This window comes from Neopelma chrysocephalum, unplaced genomic scaffold, assembly GCF_003984885.1.
Source record: "Neopelma chrysocephalum unplaced genomic scaffold, ASM398488v2 Primary Assembly neopelma1_367, whole genome shotgun sequence".
Classification (NCBI taxonomy): Eukaryota; Metazoa; Chordata; class Aves; order Passeriformes; family Pipridae; genus Neopelma; species Neopelma chrysocephalum.
In genome coordinates, this window is record NW_020898031.1 from 566709 (window position 1) to 587751 (window position 21043).

A 21043-nucleotide genomic window follows, 5' to 3' on the forward strand; every position below is an offset into this window, starting at 1 on the left:
TGCCCCGCGGGGCGGGAGGGCGATGCCGCAGTGCCCGGGACGTGCCGGAGGCGCGATGGCCCAGTGTGGTGCCAAAACCAGCACGCCCGGCACGGCGGCTCCCGGGTCTCCGGGCTGCTGGGGCCGTGCCACGTGCCAGCCGTGGAGCAGCCTGGGCAGGGGGAGAGGGGCTGCACAGCCCCTGTCCTGCCAGAGCCCCCTCTCCCAGAGCTGCCGGGTGCGTCCCTCTCCTTATGGCAAAGCCCTGTCTGCCCCAAACCCTCCTTTCTCCAGGATGCTCCCTGCTCCAAAACCGAGCCCATGCACCTTCCCTCCGAGCTGGATGCTGCTCGGGTGCATCCTGCTGCACAGGAGGCTCCCTGAGGAATCTTTTTCCCCTCCCTAAAGACTGCAGCAGCGGGGCCAGACCATGTAAACAGTGCGAGTATCATCTGATAGCGGTGGCACTTGGGCTGGAGCTGCTGGGGAACGGTTGCGTTGCCAATGTATTAAATAACTCCCCGTGTAATGTATGCCCAGGTTATTGCGGAATTCATTTTATAATAAGAGCACTGGGATGCACTTTATTAATCATTCTGTCTAACAACCTGCACTCCACAGTTTCGGTTTGATTTGATTCAATCCTGTCTTTCTGCAAAATATATGGCTGAGTGGGTCGGATAATGTATGGCTTAATTTAGAGTTGTATGGGTTTGAATTACCATTTTCATAATGTGCTGTGCATTAATGTGTTGCATCATTTATACAGAAAAATGTGCAAGGTTTCAAACCTCTCCAGGAGGCAAAAGTCACCTAAAGGGAACGCGGAGTGACAGAAAAAAGGCCTTTTCAAACCCAGCTGGGGCTGGGAGGACACCGGTGGGTGTCGGGCGTGGGGACAGCAGGGTTGGGGCCGTGCTGGTGGCTCCTTTCCCCGTGGCACAGCAGCACCTTCTCCAGCTCACCCCGAGCTGCCGGGGACCTCCAGCACTTGACTCGCCGGTGACCCCGGTGCCGGCGCTCGCCGCAGCCGCGCCCACCGTCACTCACCCCGCGCTGCGAGGAAAAAGCTCTGATTATCCAAATACAGTCATTAAAGGGGAAATGTGTTTTTAGGACTGTCAGAGTGATTAATGAGGGTTAGCAATCCTTGCAAATGCACTTGTTTAGTCTAACTGGCAGCCTCTCCTCTCCTATTGATTTATCGTGGCAGTTGCCGGGGCCGTGGTGTGTGTGTGTGGAAGGAGCGGGGCCGTGCCGGGGCTGCCGGAGCGGGGAGCAGGGTGAGGGGCCCGGCCGAGCGGCACGGCACGGCACGGCACGGCACGGCACGGCACGCTCCGCTGTGCCGGGGGCAGCCGAACAAAGGCAACATTATACCTTGTGCCGGGAAGGAATGAGTCGGACGCGCACGCCGAGCCGCTCCGCGGGCCTTATAAATATCCCCGTCTGTAAAGCCCGAAGCCCAGCTGACCACAGCCCACCCAATAAATGCGTGAATGAAAGAGCCAGGCCCTATTTTTGCTTGCTGTTTTCCTTCCTCTCCTGCACACAAACCCCCCGGTGTCTTTTAGGTGATGCAGAGGTGGCTGCCCGCAGACGTACAAGGCGTTTCAGAGTCCAGAGCGTCACCGAGGGCCAGAGCAGCGCCCGCCAAGGGGTCAGGTCGGGATGCAGAGGCGCAGGCCGGAGCAGAGCCGTGGTGGGTGGATGAGAAGTTTATGGGCTGCATAAAGCGGCTTTTCTTTCCACGTGAGCGCTGGTGGAAGCCCCGGAGAATACGGGCTCTGTGTTCGTCCTCACAGCCAGAGTGGTCTGGATGTCTCCTGTCCCCCTGCCAGCGTCCCTGCACCCAGCCCGGCATCAGGGGTTTGCCCGGGGAGACACTTTGTGCTGCGTGAGCTGAGAGCCGACTCGGAGGGACAGACCCGTGCTGGGAGATGGCAGCGGAGTTCCTGCACTGGAGCTGTGTGCTGGAGCCCCACGGGAAGGGAGCAGCTGGAGCAGCCGGCGGCGATGGCACGGAGTGGATGGGGCAGCACCGGCACACGGAGCTGCCCCCCTGGTCTGCACCGTGAGCCCGGCACTGCCCTGGCCTGTGGTTTGCCCGAGCAGTGGGGCAGCACAAGTGACGAGAGGCCTTGGAGGAGGCGAGTGGAAAGGAGCAAAGATCTCGAGGCGCTCAGGGAGCCCCCCAAGCCAGAAGAGCGTGGGCAAGCGCCTGGGACACTGCGGTGGCCAGGAATGCCACGGGTGGGAGTGGACTTTCCTCTGGCTCTGGATAACGGCTGAAGAGCTGCTGCTGCCACTGTGAATCAGTGCGTGGAGCAAACCCTCCAGTGGCACAGGCACCAGCTTCCAGCAGCAATACACCATCATCTTCCTCACCTCGGCAGGACACCCGGCTGTGGCTGGTCACTGGGAAGAGCACAGAGGGACCCGTGGCCGTGGCTCCCCTCTCCTGCAGTGTCTGAGCAGTGTGACAATCCAACACGGGCACGGGGCCGGCGACAAACACCCCAGTCCTGAGGCTGAGCCCCGTGTGGGGCCACGGCCGTTCCCTGCAGAGCACAGCCCCCCCTGCACAGATGGACACCGGTGTCTGTGAGTGATCCTGCCTGTTCCTGCGGTTCCTGGTTAATAGTTATCCCTCTGTTTATTATCCTGGTGAATAACTGGAGAGTGGTAATTCTATGCACACAAACATTTCTTCGACTGAACCTCACTGGAGAGCGCTGGGGGAGGTGCTCAGCTGACAGCTCCATGTACAGAGAGTGTTCCTGTAGCCCGAGTCACAATAACAAACAGATTTACACAGACCGTGGTGCTTCGTAAAGGTGTTTATGGAAACCTCACAGAGCGGCTTTGCCGTGGCTTCATCCCACCTTGCAGCAGGAGACGGATGACCCCTCCCAGTGTGGCAAAACCCACAAGCATACAAAGGACATGCATCACCCCGTGGCTTCGAGGGCTTTATAGACCCCTCCTGCAGTGGAGCAGAGAACCAAAATGGCCTTTTTTTTGTCCCCCACATCTGCAAAGGGCGGCTCCCCAGTGACACATGGTGCCCACCACAGCAGCTCCTGGATCTCCACCGGTGCCTCCATGAGAGAGGGAGATGCTTCTGTGCCAAAGAAAAAGGACTGGTAGGAGCCTGGGGTCCCGGTGCCACCTCTCCATGACCAGCTCCCGCAGGAGAAGTGGCTGGGGGGCTCCAAGAGTGAAGGACAGGAGAGAGATGGGGACTGAGGTTCTGGATCTTTCTTGCTGAACCCTCACCGTCTTCTCTGCGCTCCTGCTCTGCTGGGGAGGGAGAAGAGGGAGAGCAAAGCACCCAAAAATCTGCTGTGTGTTTCTCTCCTGGATGAGAAGGATGGGGCTGCTCATCACCCCCACCGGGAGCCCCGGTCCCCTGGGCAGAGCTCCCTTAAAAGTGACTCCTTGTTTCTGCTGGAGCAGGGTTTTGTTCCTCTTCCCTTCACAGACTTGGTAACAACCGGCAGGCTGGAACGGGATGGTGGCCAGGTCCTCCTCCGAGGTGGGAAGAGCTGTGTTCTGTGGAAAATGGAAAAGGAATTGAAAGCCCTTTGTTCCCTTTGGGTTTCCTGCAGTCTCTCGGGCTCTGGTTGAGTTTTGTACTGGGAACAGCTGGGACGGGGCTGGATGGGTGCAGAGATGTGCTCTGTCCCCATTGCTGCCTTGATAATTCCCAAACTTTTCCGAGTCGCCCGCTCCGGTGCGGCCCAGGCACAGGAATCCTGTGGCACTGGTGGAGCCCGGCGCCTGCACCCCCCGGGCTGGCTCTGGACCCCTGCAGGCCAAGGAATTGGGGCCAAAAAGCCAGGAGGAGCCCTGGGGCAGGCTGGGGGGGGGGTCCTCCCCGGGGAGCACCAGGCTCCAGCAGCCAGTGTCCAGCCACCCACTTTAGGGGTGTGGCAGACCCCAAGCCCTCCTGGCCACGGGGGAACCTTTTGGGGCACAGGGGTCTCTCGTGCAGGTTTGGGGTCTGGCTCTGGGCTGCTGGGGAGCGAGAGGGGTGTTTTCTCCATGCCAGGGGTGCCGCTGCCATCCCGGGGTGTCCCTGCCATCCCGGGGTACCACTGGCATCCCGGGGTGCCCCTGCTCATCCCTCTGCCCGTGCCCTTCTCCCGCCGGCCGGGAGCGGCCCTTTCATCTCCCGGGTGGGTACAAATGGAGCTGTCAGCTGCGATCAGCCCCGCGATATGACAGGTTGCGGGGCCGGGGCCCCTCGAACAGAGCAGCCTTGTCTGTCAGAGCCGCCTGACACTCCCCATAATGGCCAGATGGATGAGACTCTGAAAGTAGGGCCCCGGCGCGTTTTCAACTCTATTTTGGGTGAAAACACTTCTTGAAAGATCTTGAAAGGAGCTGGCAGTTTGGTAGTTCAAATGATTAATGAGCACTGGCTCTGCCGGGTGGATTTCTCGCGCCGTGCCAGCAGCTGGGCTGCTCCAGCGGGCCAAGACACGCCGAGCTCCCCCCGCGCCCCCCGGGCCCCCCCCGAGCCCCCCTGGTTTTCCCGGAAATGACACCAACGCGACAGGCCCTGCATATGGAAAAAGTTAAATATAAATTACTGCTGAAAGAGGCCTCGCTGAGCGGAGTTAGTTAAAGATGTTTATGGATTCAGAAACACGGGCCTGCATATGTATTTAGGGATGACAAATGTGATTCAATAAGTCAGGAATTTCTCCGTGGGCTGAGGCAGGACCCGCGCGGCGCGGGCGCTGCTCTGGGCTCTCCGGCTCAGCGCCATAAATCCTGCAGACAGGCTCCTTGTTCCTTCCCGGGCAGCTTGGGATTGATTTTCCTTTTTTTTCCCCCGGATCAGACCGAGCCGCTGCATCTCCTGCGCTTGGGACATGACAGCTCTGCTCTGTGCCTGGACCCTCCATGGGTGTCCCCCGGGGCGGCTCTTGGAGGGCTTGGGAAAACTCACTGGATGCTGTGTGTGGGTCACTGGGGACTGTGCCATCCATGCCACCGCCAGTGCCAGGCACATCCCTGTCCCCGAGCTCTCCCGTCCCCCCGCAGAGCCACAGACCCTTCAGGACTGTCAGCGGATGATTAATGACCAGCAACTCCAGATTGCTAATTTGGGCGTTTGACCCAGTGTTCAGTGAATTCAGCCCTAATTCTGCAGCACCTTCCCGTGGGCACCTGGGGGGGGGGTGTCTCATGGAGCCTGGAGGGCACCCACGTGTCCCCCACCCAAACTGCCCTGTGCTCCCGCTGCTCTTTGGTGTCTCGCTTGGGGCGCACAACAAACTGAAGCAAGACACCCCTAAACTAAACTCCAGCTGCTGGGGTGGGGGCCAGGCAGGGATGGCAAGCCCGTGGCAGGGATGCTGGATTCACGGCGGTGATGAGAGGTCCAGGGATGCTCGACTTGGTGTGACCAGCAAACCTGCAGTGATGGGCAGTGCAGGAACCACCCCCTGGGCTCCCCCCATCCCACATCTCATCACAGGGAAGGGCCTTTCGGGGGGTCAGTGCCTGGCCAGACCTTGGACCCACAGCCACATTCCTTTGTCCTGATTTTATTCGTTAGCAGCGTTTGGCCTGGACACGGAGACAGCTAATGAGGGACGGAGTTTATTGCAGTTTGATTTTTCTGTTAAAACAATACAATAAAATAAATGCACTTGGAAATCTGGTCTGTGTTTGTACATAGGAGATTTATGGCTCTGGAGGCTTCCAGAGAGGCGCAGCCTTTCATTCCCTTCCTTATTGGAACAGATCATGTTGCAGAGTTTAAAGGGCTCTGGAGTTGTGATTTATGTGAAGGGAGAAATGAGGGAAATCCAACTATCTGTTCCCTGGCTCAGATCATCCAGTAACTCCCGGCCAAGGGGACGGATCTGCACCTCCTCCATGGATTTTTTTTATTTTTTTTCCCTGCTGTTGCTTACATTATCCCACTCTAAATATATCACCGAGCCAGGGCTGAGTCCTGACCTGGGCTTCAGCACCTCGCCGAGGCTTCCCCAGCCCTTCCCGGAATCCCACAAATAAATTTCCCTCCTGGAGCCCTGTCCGAGCTCCTCCGCTGACAGGACGGGACCTGCACGGGGCCAGCCCTGCCTTGATCCAGAGCAGAGACCAAGGCAGGGATCTTGGGTTTATCCCTGGGATCGGGTGATAACTCCATGTCACCGGTCCCTGCTTCCTCCCAGGGGAGCCCTTTCCCCTCCCTTGCCGCTCTCCCGGGCAGAGGAGAGCGCTGCAGCTTGGATCCAGGTGGGGATTTGTGCCTGGAAGCCTTTTCCATGAATTCCCCAACCCGTCAGCCCCTGCCTTGTTTCTGTGACTCAGCAGGATGATGCTGCAGTTCCCACAGCTGAGTGGGACCAGGCTCCAGGCCGGGGCTGCTGCAGCCGCTTCCCTCCCGTTCTCACGGAGGAAAAGTGTGTTTTTCCCTTCTCTGAGGTTTCCTGCTCCCCGGGGATGAAGCTGTTGTGGGGACAACCAGAATGTCACCACGATGGCCCCGTGCTGCCCTGGTGCACCCCAGCCCATCCCAGTCATCCCAGTGGCTGCCACCAGCAGGAACAAGGTGAGATCGTTCCCTGAGCCCACACCAGCCTTTTTTTGAAGCTTTTGGCGTTTGCAGGCTGGAGCTCCCTCTGTTCTGGTGCAACTCCTGCTTCTCCTTGGAGCCAGGTACCTCTAGGACACTTGGAAAAGACCAGTTGGGGTCCCACCATCACTGTCCACCCCTTGCTGTGCTGCGTTGGGATGCCCAAGGGAGGAGAATTCCCTTCTCTGTCGTGACCATCTCACCGTGGAACAGGGAAGGAGCGACTGAGATTTCCAGCCCAGGGGGGACCTGACTCTGATGGCTGCTCTCCTCCTCCTGTCCCAGCACCATCCCAGCTCCATCCCAGCTCCTCCAGCCCGTGTTTTTGGCAGGGTATTCTCTCCCCTCTGCACACAGACGGTCTCTGTTTGCCATTAGCCTTCCCCCCCCCTCTGCCCTCGGAGCTGATCCCAGCGCTAATTCTCACGCATGTTTCGGGTAAATCTACTTTCTTTCCCGGGATGAATTGTGGTTTCCAAGCGCTATTAATCATTTCCCTTTAGAAAACAGCGTCGGGGGGCTGGAAACACATTGCTCCTTTATTTACTGGGGGATGACCTGGCAGGCTGGCACAGGGCCACGGGGCCGGCGCCTGCGGGACGACGTGGGGTGTGGAGTGAAGCCTCGGGGTGAGCTCCCCTCTGCTGTGCCAGGAGTTGGCTCCCACCAGGGTCACCTCCCCCGAGGACAAACCCCCCCGGCCCTGAGGCTGGGGGTGAGCAGGAGCCAGCGGGGCAAGGGGATGGTGATGGAGAGGAAAACCTGGCAAAACGCCACGATTTCAACCCTTTCCCAAGCGCCTCTTCCCGGAGGGGTCGTTCCCTGGGAGCTTTTCTGCCCCACGGTCGAGGGCAGGAATGTCTCCCCGCCCTCTGCCTGCCCCACACACTCCTTGCAATGTCTGGGACATGGAATCAGGACCCTCAGTCATCGCCCGTGGAGGGTTCAGGTGGGCCCTGAGGCAGAGGAACCCCCTCGTGCCCCGCTGGTGCTGAGGAAGGGGCATAACGAGCACACGTGAGCTGTTCCCTCCTCGCCAGGTCCAGATTGTCAGGGGATGATTAATGGCCAACGCCACAGAACTCCCTGGATTGCCAAGTGCTGCATTGTTAGTGCTGACACGGAACGAGCCCGGACAGACTTGAACACAATCCTGACCCGTAATCGGCAAATAACGTCGGATGGACGGAATTTGTGAAGTGGTTCCCCCACACAGCCCCTCTCCCACCCCCTTCCCTTCCAGAGCTGGGGCAGAGTGGGAAGGGTCCTGGCTGAGTGCTCTGCACCCTCCAGCTCCAGCTCCTTCCAGGGATTTCCCTTCCCGGGCTCCACTGCTCCTTTGGGTTTCAGCGAGGAAGGAGAAGTTGGGGTGGGGATGGAGATGGTTTGGGATGGGATGGGATAGGGAAGGGGATGGGGATGAGATGGGATGGGAAAGGAGACGGAGACAGGAGTGGGGTTGGGGATGGGATGGAGTTAGGGATGGGATGGAAATCATGAGGTCAGTAGTGGGGATGAGGATGGGGTGGAAAGGGAGATGGAACAGGAGTGGGGATGGGGTGGCAGAGCTTTCCACCCCTCGGCTCCGGCTGTGCACGGAGGTAACCTTAAACGCCAAGGAGGAACGGCAGCGGGGACAGAGTTTTTCCAGCCCTATTCCCAGCTGTCAGGCGGTGATTAATGGCCAACAGCCTCGGAATTGCCTTTATTGCCAGCCCGGCATTGTTACTTGTGACAGCTAATGAGGGCGGACAGACTTTACACAGCGCTTTGCACCGGCCCCGACGGAGCAGCCCCGCGGGGTCTGGAGCCTGAGCCGGGCAGGGGGACCCTCCCCTCAGCCCAGCAGGGCCCGAGCCGGGCACATCCCACCCCGGGGCAGGGATGAAGAAGTTTTCAAGTACCAGAGAGAAGCGGGTGCAATAAACCATTTATTCCCACAAAAAAAGCCCGTGCTGTTAAAATCCCGGGCCCTGCAGCACAGACACAACTGAATGTTCCTGGCCCCGGGTCCAGCAGTAATGATTTTTTTTGGCCTTTAATTTTTTTTTTTTTTTTTAAGGATTATTACAAATAATATTTACCTTTGTGCTGGTTCACATCTTGATGCTGTTAAACACATGGCCGCAGCTGGTTTCCCGTTCAGGGGAGTGATATAGCTCTGGTATTATGAAGCAAAACCTCTCCTGCAAGCCAGAACACCCCACATTTAAAAATCTATTACTTTTCAATATTCCATGGATGTATTTTGCTCCAGCTCACAGCAATTTCCTAGTTTACCCTTATTAAACCGAGAGGGGCTGAGTGGGGGCTCGTGATTTATGAAACACATACTAGATTCATTAAAACCTTTAAAGATTTAATACATTTTATCAAGGCCTTAAATCTGGGCAAACGCCTTTAAGAAAACACCAGCTACGGGGTGTTTTTCATCCCCAGCGCCCCTTTCGCGCTTGTTTAAGAGCCGTAAAATTCGGATTGACAAATTCCATCCCTTATCCCTAAACGGGCGCTGAACCCTCCACTGTACAACCCCAGAGATCCACCAAGCTCGAAGATCAATTTTTTTTTTTTTTTTTACCCTTTTTACCCCTCTTTTTTTTTTTTTTTTTTAATACTGGAGAACAACCCGAACGAAAAAAAATAGTTTGTTTTTTTTTTTAACAGCTACACGTTTTGAATTTGAACAACGTGGAAAACAAATAAACAAATAAATAAAAATTCGAACAGCAGCTACTCCTTTGCTCTCCGTTGGAGCTGGATCTGGGGGTGCAGGGAGTGCGGAGTTTTGGGGGTGCGGGGGGGTTTGGGGAATGCGGAGTTTTAGGGATGGGGAGAGCGCGGAGTTTTGAGGGCGCGTAGTTTTGGGAGCGTGGAGAGTTCGGAGAGCGCGGAATTTCGGGGGGGCGGGGGGCGGTCCCGCCGCGCGGGTCGGGGGCGGGTCTCGAACCCGCGGCCTCCGGCACTTGCTCCGCCGCTCCTCCATCGCCCCCTGGCGGCGACACCGGCGGTGGCACCGGCGGTCGCGCGGTGATGACGCAACTGGCGCGCCGCCGGTGCCGGTGCCGGGCATGGCCCAGCTCGGCGCCATCGCCGCGCTCGCCCTCGGGGTCGCGGCCGCCGCGCTGCTCTCGGCCGTGCACAAGATCGACGAGGGGCACATCGGCGTCTACTACCGGTGAGGAGGCGGCCCCGCTCCGCCCCGCCGCGCGCCGGGAGAACCGGGCTTCTCCCGCTCACGCTTCTCTCTCTCTCTGCCCCCCCCCCGTCTCCTTCTCTCGCAGCGGCGGCGCGTTGCTGACCTCCACCAGCGGGCCCGGCTTCCACCTCATGCTGCCCTTCATCACGTCCTACAAGTCAGTGCAGGTGCTGCTGGGCCCGGGGGAGCCCCGGGGGTCGGGCGGGGCCGGGCGGTGCCCGGTACCGGGGGGAGGCGGCTCTCGGGGCGGCCCCGCTGAGCCCCGAGCGAGGGGCCGAGCGCCGCGGGTCCAGCTCTGTCTTGGGAGGCTCCCCCGGGGGAGCCCCGCGGGGATTTTCCCGGCGCAAATCCCTCCCTTTAAACCTCTTTTCCTTCAATCCCCCCCCCTCCAGACCACGCTGCAGACGGACGAGGTGAAAAATGTCCCGTGTGGTACCAGGTGAGATGTTCAGCTCTTCCTCCATCCTGGCTGGAAACTCTGGGTCCTTCCCCTTTTCCACACTGGTTACTCCAGGGCTTTAAGATTGTTCTCAGGGGCTGGATTTCCCCCCTGCAGCCACCAAACTGGGAGCACTGGGAGGGTCTGTAAGGCCATGTCTGTGCCACCGTCCCTGGAGGCTGGGGGAGTTTTGGGGTGGTGCTGGGGGGTGTTGGGGTGCTGAGCTGGCTGGGGTGGGTTCTGGGGGGTGTTGGGGTGCTGAGCAGGCTGAGTGTCCCACACTCAGCCCACTGGAGGGGATTTCTCCCCCCTCGAAGCCACTCAGCCCCCAGTAAGTGTCATCCCCCTTTCTCTCCCTTGGCAGCGGGGGAGTGATGATTTATTTCGACAGGATCGAGGTGGTGAATTTCCTCATCCAGAGCGCGGGTGAGTCCTGAGTTCTGCACCCCCTTACACGCCCTGGGGGGGCTGTACTGCACTGAGAGGAGGTCAGGAGGTCGTGGTTGGGTTTGGTTTGGAGCCAGGCTGTACCACAAGTGTGCCTCGGGCACCTTGAGCTCCCGGGTGTCACCCCTGGCCCGGCTCTCCTGGGAATGTCGTGTGTTGGTTGTTTCTTGCTTTTATTACCTGTGTTATCCCGGCCCCCCCGAGCTTTGTGCAGCACCAGAAGTGATGGGGGTAACCCATCAGGTGTGCAGGGGGGCAGCCAAGGGGGCTTGGGGGGAGCAAAGGCTCCTCTGGAGCCCAGGAGGAACGACCTGTGCAGCCTTTTTCCCAAATCCTTTGATTTTTAACGTGCTGGTGGTGTGCTGGAAGTGCCTGGCTCAGCTGGGATCTCTGTTCCATGGCACGTGCAGGACACTGTTCCCAGTGTGCAGGGGTCACACAGGGAGGGCTGGGGGTGGTTCAAACCCTTCTGTTCACAAGGGCAGGGGATGGATATTGGTGAAGGTGTCACAAAATAAACCCACGTGCCCTGACCAGAGGGGGTGTGTGGGAGGGTGTCCCTCGTTTCACACCCGCTCTGGGACTGGGCCCCAGGGTTTTCCCTGAGGGTGCTGAGCCTCCTTCCCCTCCTTCCCCCGGGGTGTCTCCTCTCCCAGTGTACGACATCGTGAAGAACTACACGGCTGACTATGACAAGGCTCTCATCTTCAACAAGATCCACCACGAGCTGAACCAGTTCTGCAGTGTGCACACGCTGCAGGAGGTGTACATCGAGCTGTTTGGTGAGCTGCCCCCGGCCTTTCCTGTGGGATTGCTGGTTCCGAGGGTTCTTCACGGGCTGTTGGTGCAGAACCCCCAACTGATGAGCTTTTATCCATTAATCCCGTGTTTGCTCTGTTTGGAATCAGGGTTGTTAAGCAGCTGCCATCGTTTATCCCTGTTATCTTTTGGAGCTGAGTGCTTCAATATGTTGTAACAATAAACTCCAGCCCCAGCCCTGCCAGTAGCAGAGGGCTTTAGGGAAGGGAGTGGGAATTCTGTGGCATTCTCTGGGTGTGTAGCAGCTGTGATGGGTTGAATCAGTCACAGGATTTGCTAATCCAGATGGAAAAGCCAGTCTGTGGCTCTTTGCTGTTACAGAAAGTCTGAGCAAGCACTTCCTGGCCTGAGGGTTTGATGAGCTTTGGGTCATGCCCGTGGCTGCAGTGCCCATAAACCAGGAGCCTTGGCAGGGGCCTGCTGACCTTCCCAACGGGAAATCCGGCAGCACAGGGAGACACATGGCAGGAGAGGCTGAGGAAGAGTTGTGGTTTCTTGCTAGAACTAGTCCAGTGGCTGCCAGTGCTGAGTGTTTTGTTTCTGGCTCTGGGCTGACAGGAAATCCAGCCTTTCAGCACTGGCAGTGCTGCCTGCGGGCACTGAGCTGCTGGGAACGCTCTGGGAGCCCAAGGGGACGGGATTTGTGCCCGACAGAACACGGGGTGTTTGCAAACTCCTGTTCTCTGTTCACTCTGGGCTTTCCAAGGAGCCTGGCTTTCCAAGGAGCCTGGCTTCCCACTTCCTGCACAAGCTGCAGCCCCGGGGCTGGGATCCCCCCAGTTCCTGCTGGGCGGGTTCCTGGCCCGTGGAGGCTCCAGATGTCGGCAGCTGCTGACGACAACTGCCTGAAATGGGCTCAAAGCACCCGGTCTGCACAGGAGGAACTTGTACAAACTCCCCTGTAGCTCTTGGTCTGGGCTGGCTGGGTCTGGCTCGGGGCTCTGCACTGAGGCACAGCCCCTCTCGGGCGGCCTCTCATCATCCTCTGCCCCCACAGCTGCCAGCAGGTGCAGGGAACTGATAACAGCTGCTTCCAAAACTCCTGGCTGGACTTCATTAGGAGCCTGAGTTCCAGATAGGAAACTGGGACCAAAGCAAACAATCCAGGAGTGTGATGTGATCCCTTCTCAAGGCTGTTACAGATTTCTTCCCTTTGCACTTCCCAGCAGGCCCCAACTGGAAGCTCTGCCCTCCTTGGAGCTTTCATCAGAGCAGGGTTTTCGGTTGTGTTTCCTTTTGAAATCCTCAGCTCCGCTGGAGTTCTGGGACTCCTTGAGCCAAGGAGACATTAGTGATGATTTTTGCAGCCTGTTAAAGTAACTGATGCAGCCATTTCCCATTCCTGCCTTTCCATTTGCCTTGTGTCATGCTGGCACAGGTGCAAGCTGAAATCAGTCAGGATTTAGCTGGACCATGTTACTTCAGGATCCAGTTGGGAAGATCAGTGGGGGAGGAGGTTAGAACACAGATTCTTTATCATAAAGATGCCACTTCTGGCTCAGGGAGATTCCAAACTGCAGGCTATGGAAATTTGTGCCTGCAATGTTCCTGTGGTCTGTCCCAAGTGTTGGTGCTGGTTGAGGCTGCTGGAGATACTGGGAGAGCTGGGAACCTGCCTCAGGGTCAGTCCAGCACTTCTACATCCAACTTACGTTTGTAGTTTCCAGGAATAAGAAACATGAGCCATCCCAGCTCACTCTGGGTGCTGACAGCAAACTGCCTTGGGGGTGTTTTGTTACCTTTTCTTTTTTTTCCTCCTTTAGATCAGATTGATGAAAACCTTAAACTGGCCTTGCAGCAAGACCTAACCACGATGGCCCCTGGATTAATTATACAGGTAATCAGGATTTGACTGAGATATCGAAGGGCTAAAAGGAAATAGGAAACTGAAACTTTTTAAAAAAGTGCTTCACAGCACAGATTTCATTTCACTCCCGTGGGAGCAGCGTCCTTCCCATCCCCCACACAGCTTCTGGTGTCGCTCTGGGTGCTGGTTTGCCCAGGTTACCACCTCCTGTCACGTCAGGAGATCCTCCAGCCCCGTTTCTGTGTGGGTTTGGGGCCTGGTGACAGTTTGTGCAGCTCTGTGTGGCAGAGCAGGCCCGCAGTGTGTGTGTGTCCCCCCCTCATCCCCCGCAGCCCCGGGGGCCGCTCGGCTTTTGGTTGCTGGCTGCTTGCCCGAGTTTTCCCTCGCTCTCTCTCTGCAGGCAGTTCGAGTTACAAAGCCAAACATCCCTGAAACAATCCGGAGGAATTACGAGCTCATGTAAGTGCCTCGGACTCTGCACCTCTGTGTTCCCAGGAGGAGCCAGTCAGGCAGATCAGCGGTGCCCTGGGCAGATCAGCGGTGCCCTCGTGCCACCCTCAGGGAGGGGCTGGAGAGGTGTAGGCACTGCAGGGGCTGGCAGGTCCCTGCTGGGGGAGGAGGGCTTTCTCCAGTTGGAACCCTTGAGCCCAGGAATGATTTGCCCCAGGGCTCCTTCCCCCTGGCACTGGCCCCGTGTGGTGGGTGAGGGGCAGGTGGATGGATTTCACCACTAATCCTCTTGTTTGACTGGGATGGAGAAACTGTTGATTCAACAGGCTGAAGACTTGCAAAGCTTTGAAATAACTTTCTTTAATAGCACTTGACAGTGCTGATCCCTTTTCAATGCCCTGAGCCAGCTGCCTCCTCCTGCCCTTGGTCATTCAGGCATGCCTGTGTTCCCTGAGCCCGCTGCCAACAGCATGTGTAGGGCAGGATGAGACCCCTCTCATCCATTCTGCTTCCCTAGCATTTCATGTGACCTTTTGGGACTGTGGTAAGTCCTGTGTGGTATGGTCATGGTAGGAGAGTCCCAAATCAGCTTGTGTTCTGTTGCCATAAATACAGCAGGACGTGTTGAGAGGCTTGTTCTCAATTCCAGTGTCAGTTCCCTGATTGTGAGCAGGAACAGGGTATTTTAATTATGATCACACTTCTCAAACTCATTCACGTGAGTAAAACCAGTAAGATAGAAAAGGATTTAGCGTGGAAAATGCCCCCCTGGAAGGGTTCAGAACACATGTGGATGTGGCACTTGGGGACATGGTTCAGTGGTGAACATGGACATGCTGGAAGGAGGGGTGAGCCAGCTGGGGCTGTGGGGGGAATCCCCACACCAGTGAGCTCATGTTTTTAACTGGTTTCCCCCCCTCACCAGGGAGAGTGAGAAGACCAAGCTGCTGATTGCGGCGCAGAAGCAGAAGGTGGTGGAGAAGGAGGCAGAGACAGAGAGGAAGAAAGCCCTCATCGGTCTGTGCCTGGGCTGGGAGGCTGGGACACGGGGCTGGCTGTGGGGGCAGGCAGCAAAGGGACCCCAGACTCCAGGGAGGGATGCACATGGTTCAATTCAGGGTCATCTCTGACCTGAAACTCTCCCAGAGAAACTCAGGACTTTGCACGTGGGTTCCAGCCTTGCCTTCTGAGGGCTGGAAATTCTTCCCAGTGTTTATTTCCACCTGAAGTGGGTGATGATTGAGGACTTTCCCGGGTGAGGCTGCTTCTGACATTCAGAAGATGGTGTGATGACAGTGTGGGTGTGTTCCTGTTTTCATTTCAGAGGCAGAAAAGATTGCACAAGTTGCTGAAATAACTTATGGACAGAAAGTGATGGAAAAGGAAACGGAGAAGCGAATTTCGGAGATTGAAGGTGAGTGGGGGCTGAGCTTCCCAGGCCATAAATCCTGAAGCAGTTTGCCAAGGAGTTCTTGAAGTCTGTATTGACTGTGTTCTTCAATCCAGGCTGACATTCACAGGGGTGAAGTTTCTGAGCAGAGGCAGGAATAGGAATGTTTCTCTGCAGACTGTGCTTCTTGAAACTCCCTCTCTCAGGTGCTCTTTCTAGGAGGTTCTTAGGTTAAGGAGATGTTCCCCCACCCACCTGATACAGTGCTTTATCCAGGAGACTCCAGGGCATGGAAAGGGCTCTGCAATTCCAGCTTGGAGTGGCAAGGCCTTATTTTCCCTTCCATTCCTTCTAGGGAATGACAAGCTTTGCAGAAGCCACTGAGGAGCCAGTGTAGAGTTTTACAGATCAGCAGCTTCTCATTAAGAAGTTCTTTGCAGAAACACAGTGGGGTTTATTTGTTGTAGATGTGTGTCAGCAGGTGTCAGCCCCTCAGTTCAGGGCTGTGCTGCCAGAGGATTCCTGCCTCCCTCATTCTTCCTGGTGTCTCTGACTGGGACAGACAACTCCTTTTGGCCAAAAGAGAGGAAGTTGTGAGCCAAACCCTCCACTTGTTTACATGATTTTTTAAGTGCAGCAGCTCTTCCTGCTAGGGGAGGTAAAAAAATGGTTTATGCAGCTGTGCAGCTCCCAGATCCAGACTGGCCTGTTGCAATCATGTGTGGGCTCCATGTCCTAGGAGGAATGTCAGGAGATGAGCAGGATTACACTAACCTTAGCCTGGACGTGGTGGTCTAGTGTCCCATCATTATCATGGGTAGGTGTGAAGTCAGAGGGAAAAGGAGTGCAGAAAGGGGGAGTGTTCCTTTCCTTAAATGTCTCTGCTAGGAGTCAGGAATTTCGGTATCCCACAGTTTCAGAGCCTTTGAGCAGTTGTTGATACAGCAGAGGAAAGCTCTGCAGCAATCTGTCTGAGGGGCAGAGCCTGTAAAGGTTAAAATCCCCTGCTCTGCCTGCCAGAACCTTCATCTCCGCATCCCAAACCAAATCCCATCTGGGAATCGCATCCACAGGCACAGACCTCATCTGCAGAGAGTCTGCTGGGCTGTCCCAGGCTGTTCCTGGAGTCCTGGGCAAAGGCTGTGGGTAAATCCCACGTCTGCAGGGGAACAGTTGCTGTGTTTCAGCACGAGAGTCAGTCCTGGCTCGAGAAGAAAGGGCGAGCTGGGCCCACGTGATGGGGATAATCAAACCCTGCTGTCTGTGAAATGCTTTGAGCTCTGCAGTTGAGATGCAATTTACTCACTTAATGCTCTCAGTCCTGCAGCCATTTAGCTGGAAGCTGAGCTCCCATTTTGTTCCCTCTTCCCCTCGTTGTATCCCGTGCAGTTTAGATGTGGCACTGGCCACTTTATCTTAAAGGTTTCCAGCTGCAAACGGTGCTAACGTGGCTGGAAATAAAAAAATCTGACTCAGAGCATGTGTTTGCTTCCAGATGCTGCATTCCTTGCACGGGAGAAGGCGAGGGCTGATGCTGAGTGCTACACTGCCATGAAGGTGGCTGAAGCCAACAAGGTATTGTGGTTTCCTCTGTGGTGCCTTGGAGCAGGGCTCAGCATCAGGCTGCAGGGGAATACTCAGCACTAGAGCAGTCAGTGTCTAAGTCAAAAAACAAAACAAAATCATCTCCTCTCAGCAAAGTTTCCATCTAACTGAAGCATTTAGATCCTTATTTGCAAGTTCATTTTCTTCTCTGGACAGATAAATAAGTCAGGATGTGTGAAATCTCTGCTCTGCCAGATGCTAAGGGGGCCTGGCTCTCTCTGTGGATGGAATATCAGTTTCAGTTGTGATGAGAAATGTGGATTATTCCAGTCTCAAGCTGGGATCTCCGGGGTGACAAGGCAGGGGCAGAGTAAATCACAGTCCAGGGAAAGAACAAACGGAGCTGATCTCAGGCACCCTGGCAGAGCCTTGGTACTGCAAAAGAAAAAAGAACCAAAACAAAAAACCCAACCTGGAAACAGGAAAATTACATGGATACAACTGCCAGGTGTGTTCCTGCCTACAGCAAGTTCCCAGGACGTGCCAGCAGGAAGCACTTCTGTTCTGTGAGGGTCAGCGAGGAGGACACAGGGCTGGGGTGTTTGTGCACAAGTTTTGCCCCAGTTGTTCCCTCCTCTGTGTTATAATGTGGTTATCCTGAAAAAAAGTGAGCTCTGCTCACCCAAACACTCTTCCTGGGAAACAGCCAGGGATATTTTCCTTCCCAGTAGCTCACGTTGCAAGGGTTGCAGTGAGGGATGTGCTCTCGGGCATCTCCATCACGCCTGGGTTGAACATTTCCCCAGCTGCTCCCATCACTTCACTTTTCAATTTGCCATTTAGTCACTGGGATTTAGAGCTTCGGGAGCCTTCCCAGGGCACTCTGTTTTCCCTGTGGAGGGGCTGGGCACTCCTGATAGGGCTGTGGAAAGGAGGTGCCTCGTGTGCTCCTGGCAGGAGTTTGCTTTTGCCCGAATCCGGGCTGTTGTGACCCGTTTTCTCTCCGTGCAGCTCAAGTTGACTCCCGAGTACTTGCAGCTGATGAAGTACAAGGCGATCGCAGCCAACAGCAAGATCTATTTTGGCAAAGATATTCCCAATATGTTCATGGACTCTGCAGGGAGCCAGACCAAATCTGCAGAGGGACTGGCAGAAGGAATCCCAGACGAGGATGGGGCAGGAATCAGCGAGGACACAAAACTGCTTCATGGTGTCAACTGAGAAGAAAGATTTCTATTCGTTTTGTATCGACAAAACCCCATGAACTGGGAAGTTCCTTTTTGTTTTCCCCCTTTCCCGTGCTGAAAGAGATGAATCAGACTTAATCCTTTCAATCTTTTGTATGACAATTAGACACAAGGACTTTGGTAATTATGGGGTAGGTTTTCGGGTAACTTCTAAGCAGCCAACTCTAGGTGTGTCCTGTAGCTGCACCTCCCCTGCTCTTGGTCACACACACCCAGGAGTCTGGAGAGGCTGGATGGGAACTTAATTTGAGATTGAAGTGGTTCGTAGCACTTGGAGGTAAAGCAGTGCTGAGGTTTAGGAGGGAGGGGAATCACTGCTACAACTTGTTTGTTTTTTTTCTTATTGGAAATTCCAATTACTCTGTTTCAACCCCCTTTCCAAACAAGGTGCTAGATCTCTACACTACACGTGGCTGCTTGAGGCCCGGGCAGTGGCAGGTTCTGCTGAGCCCCCGTGCACCACGAGGGACAGAAGCTCAGCTGGAATCCTGCAGGTTCCCAGTCTTTTTTGGGGGGGGATCGAAGCCTTAGACCGCACGTCACGCAGGCAGTGACCCAAAGTCCTCGTTTTCTGCATCCTAACGCTGCTTTGTTCTCCATTTGTTGTGTTTTTTGTAGCAGTCGGGCTGCTGGGTGAGGGTGTGGGCACAGGGGCAGTGTCCTGGAGGGCAGAGCTGGATGTGATTTTCGGTGAAACCGGGCTGCAGGCCTGGAAATTGTCACAGTCACAGTCAGGAAAACCAGAGAGGAGAGAATTTTTGTCTCAGGGACCCTGACTTTGCAAAAGGCCTTGCAGGGGAGGAGCTGCTGAAGTGACCAGACGGTCGTTAACAGCTCATTATCTGCTCTGCAAGAGCAACTGGATCTCGGTGTTTTCAGGGCATTCGGGTGAGCTGAGATGAGCAGAACTGAGCTCCTGTGGGTTTGGGTCTGAATAGACCTTGTGGAAGGAAGATTTCATAGTAGCCAAGGTCACAAACCGTCATCCTGAAAGGTCCCAGGGCAGAGAGAAGCAGCTCTTGTCTGAACTGCCCAAAGTTGAATTCCCCTCTTTCTCTCAGAACAGTGCTAGAATGCACCTTCCAGTTCAGAGAACTGAGGAATTCCTCACATCCCAGATGCAAGGAGGGAACAGAGTTTTGTTTTCCACGTGCAAAATTTGAAGTTCAGGCCTAGAGAGAACATTTTTTTTTTCTCTCCCTAATCCATCTGCACTTGGCAGCAGAGCCTGGTGGTTAGTTGCTGATACGATTTGAGGCCAATATCCTCATCTGAGATGATGCCAGTGCTCGTCAGAGACCAGCCTGTTGCGTTCACAGGCTCGTGCCCCAAATTCCTGCTCCCCACCACCCCCGGCCTCACCCTTCAGTGTTTAAATCTGCAGCAGTCTGTGTAACAAGAGTTCTGATGGATCTCAGCTGCTGGCTCCAGGGCTTTTACAGCAGTTCTCTCTTCCCTGTTGGGAGAGTGACTCTTGATACTTGAAAATGCAAAGTAGAAGCTGAGCGTTTCTGCTGGAGAAGAGTCCCGTCTTCTTTGTGTTTCTTGGAAAATAGGACCTAAGGGAAGTCCCATCTCCAGACCTACATCAGACCCACAGCACTCAAACAATTCCATCCTCAGGGGGGCTGCAGTATTCCTCACTCATAACTAGGTCTGTGCAGGGAGATTATAAACAGGGAATAGCAGAAACTTAGCAATGGGAAGGTAGTACCTGATCCCTTGAGGATGAGTTTGTTTGGGATTGTTCTATGTTCATGCTTGAGGTTTCCATCAGCAACTAAAACCTCCTTTTACACAAGTATTTTTCACTAATGAAAGGAACCCAACTAAGCCAAAGTGGTATTATAAAGTCATTTTTTAACATATGACTTCACAGCAAGACAATAGTTTGGGATAAAGAGCTCTTAATGATTCTTTTAATTAAAACCATGACTGCTAAAGTATTAATGTAATTTAGTTAAATTGTGCTAAGAGTAAAATATCAAAAGCAAAGTTGAGTGTATCAGTCTTGACAAGCCAAAATCCGTTGTTGCATCTTCATTCAGGTTTCTTCACTCTTTGTAAAATGTCCTGAATTTTCCAGAGTGGATCTGTCAATCCATGTAAACCTTTATTCCCTCTGTCTCTTTAAAGGGGCATTTTGTCCTGTTTCAGTGATCTTGAGGTGAAGATCTGAATTTTAAACCCACTCTCTCACAAAGGAAACAGAGGTTTGTGGCACTGCTGCTACCTGGGAATGGCTCCGGGGAGCATGGGAATGCTCTTTGATCTTCTTATGTACTGAATTCAAAGCCTTTTTATTTTGGTATTTGCTATGACAATAAAATGGCCTTCGATTTTACTATCTTCAACTTTCACATCAGGGTTTGTGGAGGAGCTTTAACGTGATGTGCAGGTGTATTTGCAAGGGGAGATTTTCCAGAGGGAACATTGAGGCTGTGGGTGCCCCAGTGGGAGTGGGGAGCTGGGGGGTGCTGGGGGTCCACGCTGGTTCTCCCTCTCCAGGGAGGAGGAGGAGGAAAGTGGAAGAAGGGGCAGAGGTGTCCGTGTCCAAGGAATCCCACAAGTGTCTGTCAGCCCCTGCTTTGCTAATGGAACAAGGCCGGAGCAGCAAACGCCTCGGATTCGGTAAAGTTTGCAGAAAATCCTTGTCATGTTTTACCGGACAAAGGGCAGGAACCTTCTGGGTGTTTTTGCCCAGCTGTGTAAACACGGAATCTGCGGAGGGACAGTGGAGTTCTGCACATTAAGACAAATATTTGAGTTAATGGTTTCCAGCTGGCAGGCTCCCATTCCTTCCCTCTCAACCCCAGTTGCTGCGGGTAAAGCCGGGCATTGTCCCAGCACTGCAGCCACTCCAGCTGCTCTGGGGCTCCGTGGCCCTGCTCCAAGTGCTCCCCAACACTCCCCACCCCTAAACTAGGCCTGCAGGATAAGCCCTGTCACCTGCCCTTGTTTTTGAGGCTTTTTACCCCTCTGAAATAATTGAAATTCACTCCCTGGCGTCACAGCTCTTCATGCAGGGGGAAGAACCCAGTTCTTTGGGGTGGGCACAGAGGGTGGTCGGGCACTGGAACCCAGGGTTTGGTCATGGCCCCAAGGCTGCCAGAGCTCAGG

General features: G+C 55.1%; 1 protein-coding gene across 1 annotated transcript; it reads left to right on the forward strand.

The window, feature by feature from the left end:
* Positions 1-9625: 9625 nt before the first annotated feature.
* On the forward strand, positions 9626-20272 carry ERLIN2 (ER lipid raft associated 2). The gene is made up of 11 exons (XM_027706336.1): positions 9626-9758; positions 9865-9946; positions 10172-10218; positions 10583-10644; positions 11322-11447; positions 13248-13321; positions 13692-13750; positions 14667-14758; positions 15066-15155; positions 16627-16706; positions 17688-20272. The coding sequence occupies exons 1-11, from the start codon at positions 9652-9654 to the stop codon at positions 17895-17897; spliced, it is 1029 nt and encodes a 342-aa protein (XP_027562137.1). The 5' UTR covers positions 9626-9651; the 3' UTR covers positions 17898-20272.
* Positions 20273-21043: the final 771 nt, after the last annotated feature.